General features: G+C 38.4%; 1 protein-coding gene across 1 annotated transcript; it reads right to left on the bottom strand.

Annotated features, from left to right (window-relative positions):
• Positions 1-10,901: 10,901 nt before the first annotated feature.
• LOC141640191 (GEM-like protein 1) lies at positions 10,902-11,534 on the bottom strand. Its single transcript, XM_074449078.1, has one exon. The coding sequence runs from the start codon at positions 11,532-11,534 to the stop codon at positions 10,902-10,904; it is 633 nt and encodes a 210-aa protein (XP_074305179.1).
• Between the last annotated feature and the right edge of the window lie 1,055 nt (positions 11,535-12,589).

The following is a 12,589-nucleotide window of genomic DNA, read 5'->3' as shown; positions in this document are numbered from 1 at the left end:
GGAATGAAATCGACTTACAAACAGGGAAATCGAATTAGGTTGGAATCGATGAGAAATCTTCAATCAAATGAAAGGCTCGACAATTCTTCTTCCTCTCCCTTTCTCTAGGTTTAGAAATGGTTTTATGAATGATAAAATGAAAAGAGGGGAGAGGGAGAGCGGCTCTTAGATTAGGTTTAGGGTAAATGGTGGTTACATGTTCCGGGTAAGGCAAATGGGTTAAACGGGTATGGTCGTTGGGTAAATGTAGATGAGTAAATGGGTGATACGATTCTTGACCCAAAAGACAAAATGTGATGTAGCCCGACTCAACATATACGATATAAACCCGACTTAATAACATTCACGATATTACGATGCAACCAATATAAAATGTATAATAACTAGTATATAATAATATCCGTTTAATCGATTATATAAAATACGGGGTATTACAGTCTTCCCCCCTTAAAATGAACTTCGTCCCGAAGTTCGCCACCCCGTAATGATAACCAAACATCCACAAGCATAAGACAAACACAAGTAGTACATATACATAAGCTCTAAAATGCGAAGTGTTATATTCTATCCCCCTTAAGAAACTTTGTCCCCAAAGTTGAACATACGACTTGATAGTATGTGGCACTTAAAGAATCACAACATTGACCGAATAATAACAAATTAAAACAGCAGACTCCATGCATGGTCAATTCTCGTCACCAATCATAACATCTTGCTTAGCCAGATCGTAAACCATCAAGATTTTACAATCCTATCCTCCTTAAAACATGGTTACGTCCCCGTAACCCCATTATAAAATTCCACGTCCAATGTTTAAGAAGATTACTGAAACAATAGACACAAATTATCTGATAAGCTAATTACTCTATACTGGCAACTAGCATCCGACCTTTCAAGCAACAAAACACACTTGTCCATTTCATGCTACTCATTACACAAAATCAAGGTAACAAATACTTGGATGCTTTGACACCAATTTAACACGTTTACATCAATGTAGACAATCAACTAACTCATAGTTCATACTTGACGAATTAAAATATTTCATATCAGTAATCATATCATAGAAGTAAAATCCATATTTCTGTAAATCAGGTTTAGAGAAAGACACTAGGCAAAATTCAAGCAATGTAATAGGGTTTGTATAATTGAGACTACTTTACATAAAACCCACCGAAACAAATAAGATTATATTATCATATAACAAGGTTCATACTCATATCATATGCCTATCGTTCATGCTACAGAATTCATATCAGAGTATTACATGGTTACATCACATAATTCATATTTGATTAAACTTTTATATGAAACTCACATAACTTACAATTTCAACAATCAAACATCATGCAACAACTTTCAAAATTCATAATTAAATAACCGCTTAGCTATTTTGCGAGCTATTATCGTTTTTAAGAAATATAATGAATTAACTAATCATAGGAAAGAGAATCAATTGCAAAGCTTAAGGAATTTATTTATAACAAATTTTACAACTCAGTTGGTTGGAACAAAACTTTACAAAGACAATTAGAGAAAATGGGGCAACTTGCAAAAATTACTATTAAATAACGACTCGTTAAGATTTTACGTGGCTTATCATTTTGAAAACGCGAATGAATCTTCTAAACAGTGGAGTTGGAATTATGCATAAACAATAAACACGTTTTAAATGGTTTTTTTTTTTTTTTTTTTGAAGACATGGGTCGAAACAGAACCGTGTAGTAACAATCTGACCACTGTCAACTAAAATATTTATTTCTCTCAAAATATAATTCATATTAGCATGAAACTAAAAGCATTGAAAAGCTAAATCAGAATGTTATCACACATAAAATTTTCACCATCATATAGAAGGGCAAAAAAAATAACAAGACGATTTAAGAAACTTCTCACATTTGTAAACATATCACAGAAAATAGATCTACCACTACTATCCACCACGATCACAGGATCTTATTGGCATGTCCATACAACCATTTACTCACTCACTGGTTTAGGTCACGAATTAGGCCGATGAATTTAAACAATCAACAACATACTCATAATTCATATATTTTAAATTATCAAAATTGTTTGTACGATATCAATTCTGAAAACATATTTCCCAATAAAAGTACAACATATGATCCATGACAACAACATCATTACTCCCATATCACACATGTGTTTAACATTTTAGCAACCATATCATTCAATTGTGTCCAGCAACTTAGTATAAGTCATTTTCAGCAAAACAAAAGATATTGCATAAATAGCTTAAACATATACATTTGCCATCATATACTTTGTAGAACATTATTTATGATAAAAGATTAGCAACTCGAACAACTTCTCTGATTTGCGCGATTTGAATAATTAGGCAACTCGCAGGCTCAATTAAACGTAACTATAACGACTATCATTTAAACCAACGCATATCATGTGAATCATCAAAGGGTTATCCCATTATAATTGCCAACATAGTTATCATAAGCAATCTTCATTAGAATATAATTGATAGCAACGACTCGAGAATATAGCTATGTCAAATGTCGTGTTACATCAAACAGTTTCCTTCATATCACGCCCATACAATTGCAAGAATCACTTTAGCATTTTATGACAATATAATAACGAACATATCCAATAAGGAATAACAACACTTTGTTTATTATCATGTCATAGGTTTAGGTTCAACTCGAAATAATTTAATGCGATGAAGGTAATAAATATAACTATGGGCACACAAACTCACATGAAAGACATTAGAACTCAGATGGCATACTACATGTGTGGACAGTTAAACATAAGTCATTACTACCATACGTGTGTAAACATTTAAACATGATTAATATTATCATAAAACATTCATACGGAAACAACAATAAATTGGCAACATCCAACTATCAGGTGCGATTCCAGCTTTCCACCAACATCCGTAGCATATATTATCTATGCAAGAGAAAATAACGATGGTAACAATCAAGAAACATATATTAGAATATCTGGATTTAATGCTTACCTGCCACTAACTTTAATAAGATAAGACAACATAGGTATTTATGTACATATTCCGGCCATTACAGAGATTAGGAACAACAAGAGACATTACGACATGACAACATCTAAGGTACGCAAACAACTGAACTCGTATAAAACATGTCACCTTTGATTAAGAATCATATTCAGCTATTCAATTTCACACATACTATCATGCCAACAATGTTATAAACTAAACTTTAATTTTTTTATCACTTGTTAAGATACATAACTAATGAATATGCGTGCGACTATCATCATATAAGAACATTATAAATTCACATTAATAAGGCTCATGAAATAATCAAACATCTGTATGAAAACTCAACATAGAACTCACATTTTAAAAGTTATGATTCACGTTGTAACTTCCAAAAATCACGAATAAATAACCGTTCAATAAAAACTTGAGTTATATTACTTTTTATAACATAAAGAGAGTTAATAATACGTGAGAAAAAGAATGAGGTCCAAAGCTCATGAATTCAATTTTTAAAGGATTTTGCAACTCAGTTGGTCCAAACAAGTATGTGACAGCAATTGGTCCGAAACTTGGGTCAGTTTGCAAAACTTACCATTTAATATAGAGACATCAAGAATTTTCGTGGCTTATCAATCTGAAAACACGTGCAAGTATTCTAATCACTCCAATTGGAATTATGCAGAAATTATTAATACAATTTAAATGAGGATTTTTACAAAATCGTTGGTCAAAACATCACTGCACAGGAACTTCCTAACCACAGCCTACTAAAACATTTATTACTCCTAATCCGTATATCTTATAAGCATGAAACCAACGCCAAATGAACACTAACTCACGAGGATATCTCTCATAAAATTTTCATCCATAGGCAATAAACAGAAAATAAATGGAAGTAAGGTCAATTAAAGAGTAAAATCAAACAAACCGAGTTTCAGCACTAGGTCATTCTTTACTATGTTACAAGCTCTTATGAACATACTATGTATACTAACCCATCCCAACTTAAATCTCACACTTTGTGCTTACGTAAACATATATCCCATAGAATCCCTTCGCATCTCGATCTACTCCTGACATCTAAATCACGATTATTATGACTAGAAACATGCAATTCAATAGTGTTTCAGATTACTATCACAATACTATACTAGCATGGCTTCGGGGTCACATAACCGCATATCGCTAGACATATTAGCTCTATCAACACGTCATTCAACATCCATCCAAATAAATATCATCAATTCGCAATTATTTTCACGCTCACGATTACCACAATCCAACACTTCATTGATTATCAACCAGAACACGAAAATTTATTTCTCATCTCCACAACATCATATGATCACGCCATCATTCATACAAAATACTTACCGTAACGTCGTCCTGCAGAATGGTTAGAATATATGGGTCTCAAGGTATACATCAACTCGATTATATCCAAGGTTTTCCTTCTAACTACCCCATTCACTCAATTTATATCGGGTTACCTGGTTCAAAACTGAGAGGGCAAAAGAGCAAGCATTAAGGGCGCCTTCTTAACCGCACTGTGAGCTCCTAACAGTTTATTCCCAGGGGTTCATTTTATTTAGACACATCCTACGTTCATTGGGTTCATTGGTTTAGGCCTGAGGATCATTCGCTCTGATACGACTTTGTAACACCCCGATTTATGAAGGAGCCTTTAGCAAGACATTCCCTAATAAACCGAACTGTTACCATCTCGGTTTCCCGAGGTAGTGAATAACAAATTAAACTCCAAGGCGAATTATATAATTTCTTTAACTTGATTTTTACAAAACCTCTTTTACATCAAATTACAAAGAACTAACATAAATGAAAGTGAAAGTCTTCTAAATGATGATCTAGCTACTAAGTCTTCTGATCCAGTGTCTCACGCCCATCAAGCTCCCATCCCATCTCATAAACCTGTCAAGTCTGCTCCCCAATATTTGGATCATCACAGGTGTTCACGAATACACAGGGTCAACCACGAGGTTGAGTAGGGAATACAATGAAACAACAAAATATGATATGCATGCTCCTCCGTCACCTCCACCTCCATCTCAACTCATATCTCATAACCCGTACAACCCAGCCATACCGATCCCCGGTAGACTATATATCGACCGTAGCCGATCCGCATTTCCTTTTGAGGACACCAGGGCAAGTCTGAACCCGCCCTTTGGGCCTTATCACAACATCATCATCACCACACCACGTCACCACAACATCCTCCATCTCCAATGCATATGAATGCTCAAGAAATTAATGCAACACAATATGTATATCATTGAAATGGTAAATCATAGAATCATGCTTAGGTTCGAATGTTGTGATAATATACTCAATACGATCAATTCAGTCAAGCACATTCCAGGATATGAATCATAACATGAATCAACAACCACGAATCAAGTCAACGTTCACAGTTTGGTCATATGAAACACAAACAAGTCAACACAATTCAACAACAACGATAATAAGTCAAGTGTATTTCCCTACCTTTTCGCAATCCAAGCACACAAGCAATCAATTATGATCCTTCACATATTCATCACCTACATAACATAATTATGTATAATTACCACCTACTCAATCAAATAATCATGCACATAACCTAGACTCATCATAACTTAATAGGAATATCAACTTAAAGAACAAACACGATTTTTCCTGATTTTCCAGCACATGACAGACTCGGAATAAAATACATAACTAATTCACGAAAAATCAAATTGATACAAGGCCAATTGGATTGGAACTCCATGAGTCTTAGCTACAAATTATATCTAACGTGTTTTTCTCAAATTCCAAACTTATCAAGGGTTTTCAGACTGATTTCCAAAAACTGACAGAAACCGTCGCATAAAAAGTATTGATTCATAAAACGAGTTTAAAACATTATTTTGCAGTAATTCCAAATCCTATTATCATCTAGACTATACAAAGATGACGTATGAAGAAGCCTCATAACTGAATCGACATAAAAATTAGGGTTTCAAATCATTTTCCACAACCAAATCAGATTCGCGGACTTTTCAGCGACATGTTCATAAATAAATCACCTAGGACAAACAATAAAGAATTTGACTACGAGATTTTATATGCATAAACTAGACATCAAATAAACAGGACTCTCTTTTCAAACTTTTTGAAGAAGAACACTTTAAAACAGTATAAACAATGTAATGAAATCGACTTACAAACAGGGAAATCGAATTAGGTTGGAATCGATGAGAAATCTTCAATCAAATGAAAGGCTCGACAATTCTTCTTCCTCTCCCTTTCTCTAGGTTTAGAAATGGTTTTATGAATGATAAAATGAAAAGAGGGGAGAGGGAGAGCGGCTCTTAGATTAGGTTTAGGGTAAATGGTGGTTACATGTTCCGGGTAAGGCAAATGGGTTAAACGGGTATGGTCGTTGGGTAAATGTAGATGGGTAAATGGGTGATACGATTCTTGACCCAAAAGACAAAATGTGATGTAGCCCGACTCAACATATACGATATAAACCCGACTTAATAACATTCACGATATTACAATGCAACCAATATAAAATGTATAATAACTAGTATATAATAATATCCGTTTAATATTTATATAAAATACGGGGTATTACAGATCAGCTCATTTTTGAGCTCGCCTTTCGGGAGGCCTTTCATCAGTGCGAAGGCCGCCAGTTCGGTGTTCAGCTCACGGATCTGCTGAGTTTTCGCGTCGAACCTCTTCACATAGCTTCGTAGAGACTCGTCCTCCCCCTGTCGGATAGTGAGGAGATCTGATGTCTCCACGACCCTTCTCTTGTTGCAGGCGTACTGGGCTATGAAGTTATCCCTTAGGTCGGCGTAGCAGTATACCGAACCATTAGGCAGCCCCTTGTACCAACTCTGGGCCATCCCATGCAGGGTTGTTGGGAAGACTCGGCACCATACCTCATCGGGCTGCTCCCATACCGACATGTACGACTCGAAAGCCTCGGCATGGTCGGTTGGGTCGCTATCCCCTTTGTATGATAGGGACGGCAGCTTCAGTTTGGTCGGCACGGAGACTCCGAGGACATAGGCACTGAGGGGCTGTCTAACCACGTGTCGAACGACACGTGGCGATCGGCTCCTCGCACCCTTAGTCCGGCTTCTCTCCCCGTGGCGGGAAGGACTTCTTGTTGCCCGACTTTGGATAGTCGGACTTCTTTCTTCATTTCTTCGGGGCGGGCCTCGTTGTTGCCGCGGCGACGCAGTCCTCCCGCGAGTGGGGGAAGGACTTTGGTCTGCTACTGGCAGCTCGGGCTCCGCCGGAGTCCTAGAATGCATGGCTCCTTGTATTGCCCCGGAAAAGTTGTTCGGGGTCACTTTATGGGCCCTGGTCACCTGCGGGTGTGCTGCCGTCACCGTCGTTGCGGCGGGGGTGATCGGCGTATTACCCATCAGGTCGGGAATAGCTTGATTTGCTGCATCGACCACATGTCCCATGACAGTGACTTGGCCGGCAGGCAGCGGTGTTTCTGGTAGTATTGGCATCCCGTGCGCCGGTTGAATTACTCGGCCGGTGGGGGACTGCCTGATCTCAGAATTAAGGACTGTGTCATCTTGGTAGAATGCAGTTTCGTCGCTCACAATTATTTCTTGTTGTTTTGACATCTTCTTAGTTTGCTGGGTGGGTTTTGTTTTGTGTTTTTTTTTTTTTTTTTTAAGGGATTTGACTAGCTTTTAGTATCTCTTTCCCACAGACGGCGCCAATTGTTCCGGGTGTAATTCCGGAGCAGGATTTGTTACCACATAAGCTTGTAGAATGATGACTTTGCTTGACTCTTCCTTTCGGCCTCTCCTGAAACAATGAACAAACTGAAGGCTCGGCTTGGTACCGAGCGAACTCACTCCGACGCTCAAGTCAGTAAACTTAAAGAGATTAAGTTGTGTGTTACTTGGCAAAGTATATTGTAGAGAGATAAGGGAGTTAATACCAGATGAATCGTGAGTTTATTTGATTATTTTCGGATCCTTTTCTCAATGAGAGAAGTGGAGTATTTATAGACTTTCACCTTTTGTCACGTAGTGGCCAAGTGGCCAAGTGGCGAGAAAGCGGTGGAAAGATCGATCTACCCTCGGCCGAGGGACCCATGGCAGGCCGGTGGCTTGGTTGACTCCATGCCGAGGGGACTTGGATGTGAGTACGCGGTAATGTCTCCGGTGGCTAGTTGCCTAGCCGAGACCCAGTGACATGCCGACAGGCTGCGTCGGTTAGGCTGTCTAATACGTTGACTTGCTGTGGATATCTTTGACCTTGCTCAATATGTTGACTCGGTCAGCGGGTGCAGAATATGCCCCATCAGGTAGAATGGTCATTGCAAATATCCGAAAGTCGTTAAAATGAGATCGAGTCGATAAGTACACAGAAACGTCACGAGAATGTTAAATAGGTGAGAATGGTTGGGATAAATATGAAAATTGGGTGGTTTATTTGTAAAGTTGGACATATTACTATATTAGGTGGTAATTTGTAAAAAATGGAACATAATAAACGGTAAAATACAATTTTTCCTAGTTAATATGACAAGTCGCCAAAAAAAAAAGAGATCGTATAATGTCGAAATTTTTATTCTTTAAATTTGTGATTTTTCATTATTGATGGTGTTAAATTGAATTCGCAAATCGCAATCGAATGCTACATAGTATAGAGTTCAACAGACGTTAACATTAAGTCCTTACTGCTAAGGACTCGCTTGCAATGAGAGTAATTAAGCTAAAATGAACTAAAAAATGGAGGGAATGGATGGGGATAGGAGATACAAATGAGAAAATATAGTGTAATAATTCCTCTATTAGGGGAGGGGGAACTATTACACTATATTCCCCCATTTCTTTTTTCGTTAAAATGTAAGTATATTAATGAAAAAAAAAGGTCACCATACATCAAGTAATCTAGTGGTCCAAGAGACCCAACCCAAGATACTCGACCCGAAAACGAAACTAAAACAAAATAAGGCCTAAAACAAACTGGCCCAACTCCACTCAAACGACAATAAAAGGAAATGTATCAAAGTCAGATATTGCATCTTCACTAATGTCGCTCATCATCTTCCCTAAATCACCCCCAAATTCCTTCATCTCATTTCCAGAACCTCCTCAATAGCAGTTGCGCATCCGATCAAGCAAGTCTATATCCTGCGTCCCCATTTGGATAGGTAAGCTCATGATTCTCAGAGTTACCTCTTTAATTAGTAAGGTTACCAGTTTGTTGGGATGAAGTAGTGTCATTTCATGCTTACACAAGTTGCGTTGTCTCCATGTGTAGTAAATACAAGCATTGTAGAGGGCATTGATTATCCCCTTCCTCGCTCCAGAACCAGTCAGCTTCTGTCGCCATTCAATCGTACCTTGGTGTGGAAAGCTCTCCCCAATTCGAGATCCAAGAATGGAAATGACCCTGTAGCTGTACTCACAATCAAAGAACAAGTGATTAAAATTCTCAGATCCAGACCCGCAAATACCACAGGTATCAACTTCACTAATCCCCAATTTGTGCAATTTTTCATTGGTGTTTAGACCTTTATGAAAATAAATCCAAGTTAAGAACCCATGCTTAGGAATAGTCAATTTGTCCCATACGGACCACCCTCGCCACCGCATCTTTTCCCCTTTGTTTCGAGCATATCATAGCCTTTGGCTATTGTGTATTCATGCCCCTTACCCGTAGTCCATATGTTACTTGATAGGATTCCGAAACCCGCTTTAATTTGCGATTTTTCTCCAGGACCAGCTGGAGTTGCTGGTAGGGGAATAATCTAGCCACTGCCTCCCTTTTATGTATACATTATTGACCCATTTGACCCAGAGAAGGTCTAATTTTGAGGCCAGCCACCACACTAGCTTCCCAACTGCTGCTTTATTCCAATGAATGGCACTCTTCAAACCAAGACCCCCTTCCTTCTTAGGTTTGCATATTTTCTCCCAAGAGACTAGAGGAGATCTTTGGTATTCAACCCCTCCATCCCAAAGGAAATGTCTACAAATTGCCTCAATTCTAGTGATCACTCCAGTAGGTAGTATAAAAATATTAGCCCAGTAATTGTGTAGGGTCATTAAGACTGATTGAACCAAAGTCAACCTCCCTGCATAAGAAAGTTTCCTGGCCCCCAAAGTCTTTATTCTCTGAACAATTTTATCAATTAGAGGTTTGCAATCCTTAGCAGTCAGCCTTGTGGTTTTGACTGGGACTCCAAGGTATTCCCCCATTTCTATCTCCCATCCTCATCCCTTCCCTCCATTTTTTAGTTCATTTTAGCCTATTACTCCCTTAATAATTACTTTCATTCCAAGCGAGTTCTAAGCATTAATAATTCGGGCCCTCGATGATAAAAGAAATGTGAAGTTTTAGGGTGTGTTTGGATTGACTGATTTGGAGAGAAAAGAAAGGAAGGGAGAGTAAGGGATTTAAAATCTCTTATTTGGATAGTAAATGAGGGTGGAGGGAAATGGAGGGGGAGAGATTTGGAGGGATCCAATTTTCCTCCTATAAGGATAATCAAAATCTCTTCATAATAGACAAGATTTGGAGAAAAATTGTATCCAAACAACCACACTTCATTCCCCCTCCCCTTCCCTTCTCTCCTTCCCCCTCCCCTCCCTTTCCCTCCACATTTACTATCCAAACATACCCTTAGAGTTTAGACCTTTCAACTGCTGTTAACTCATAATTTTATCTCCAACTTAATATCGCTTAATCGAAATCTAAATGGAAAACACAGTGATCGACGTTAAAACAAAGCACAAATACATTAGAAATTGAGATGATCATCTAAAATGTTTACACCAAAACCAAAACCAAAATCAAAACGCAAATACAAACCAATAACTAGTTTCTACTACATTACACATTTTTGTTTGATTAAACCAATTCATTCCCAATGTTGAATAAGCTTGTTCAAATTCTTAAACGCCTTATCATAAAATATAAAAGCCATGAACCAAAACTCATGCCCATCCTTTGTCAAAACAACAATATACTTTTCTCCCGGTCGAACCGGGTTTGACGATGAGTTCGCCGCCATTATCTGATCCGCCATCAAAACTACCTTATAATAAACCCACTGACCCGGTCCACCCTGCTGACTATAACCGGTCCAGACGGGATTATCACTCCTGAAACCAACCCGCTTGTTCGAAATATACAACGTCCCCAAAACCGGTCCAGTAGTTGTAGACAAGTAACAAGCAAAAGCATCTTTAAGCTTTTCTCCATTAATATCACCAAATTCCTTTCTAAACACGTTCTTGCAGCCCCCATCAGCGATAACCCGGGCGGCCTGGTCGAGCCGGGTCATGGCAATGTCGACCAAACCGGGTCCGGTTCGGATGTGGTTGTAGAGGTTTCCAGCGAAGGTTTCAGCTTTTTTGGCAGCGGAATCGAATCGACGGCCGAGATTGTTGACGGCATCGGATGACGACGATGACGGTGGCGGTGCCGGGGTGGTGTGGAGGTATGGGTTTGTAGAGGGGATGGTGATTGCTGTGGAGGTGTTGGTTGCCATGTATTTAAGTTTGTTTTGATATGTAAAATAAAGGCAGGTGGAGTTAAAAATGAAAATTGGAAAATGTGGAAGTGAGGGAATGGAGTTCTCTAGAAGTTAAACGGTCGAATTAAGGAATCGATCGTATCGATGCTTCTATAATCTGTATAGTTGTAAAGGGAACGTTTCTCCTTCCTTGTGTTATGCTAAGCAAACTCATTACGCTTCTCATTCGTAAGAGTATAATTCTATAGCAAATGGGTTGAGCCTGGCAGTGGGTTAAAGACCCGACCCAGACCCTTTAAGTCGGATCCAAATGAGTTGGATATGGTCTGAATTTTTGGGGTTTAATGGGTAAGGTCGGTTATGGATCTTACGCGTCTCAATTTAAATTACGAGGACAAGACCCGACCCATAAATTCGTTTATTTTTAAAAAAATTAAAACTAACTAAACAAACACACTAACAACGAGTTTATTTTTCTTTTTTTTTTTTTTTGACAACGATAAACTGTAATTAAAATAAACCAGTTACAATACAAACATAGGAATACTAGAGTTCCTACAACTACTAGAACGCCAACTAACCAAGCAAAAATTACAAGAAAATTTAACCGAAATAGAAATACGACATTTCTTGAATGGAGGATGATAATGGTTATCGAACTAGATCAAATGAGCCTCCTTTCTTTTAGTCCTTGTAACCGCTGTAACATTCTTCGTGTACCTGTAAAGAGAAGTTGAATGGTGGACAGAAAGCATATATATTTTCCTCAAACTAACACGAGCTCGAGCAAGTCCACCTTGACACTCGGAATAATCCATCTTAGGGGTACAATTCTTGTTTGGATTCGCTCTAATTGCGGCAAATTGAAATTGAACCATTGACGCTTTGCTAACAAACAAGAGAGGAATCCGACGAAAGGCGAACTTTCTTATCAATTTGTAAAATAACTTCCTCGTGGACCACCGGATCAATCTCGGGTCTAAACTCTGAACTCTAACACTCACCTCAGGCAAAGGAACTGAAGAGGGAACTGCGGCTTCCCTTGAAGTATCTCCACTGGGAGTTTCCGT

This window comes from Silene latifolia, unplaced genomic scaffold, assembly GCF_048544455.1.
Source record: "Silene latifolia isolate original U9 population unplaced genomic scaffold, ASM4854445v1 scaffold_73, whole genome shotgun sequence".
Lineage (NCBI taxonomy): Eukaryota > Viridiplantae > Streptophyta > Magnoliopsida > Caryophyllales > Caryophyllaceae > Silene > Silene latifolia.
Note: the sequence above shows the minus strand (reverse complement) of the source record. Positions and strands in the feature narration are given on the sequence as shown.

Coding starts and splice junctions, on each gene's coding strand:
- LOC141640191 (XM_074449078.1), bottom strand. CDS start 11,534: ATGGCAACCAACACCTCCACAGCAATCACCATCCCCTCTACAAACCCA.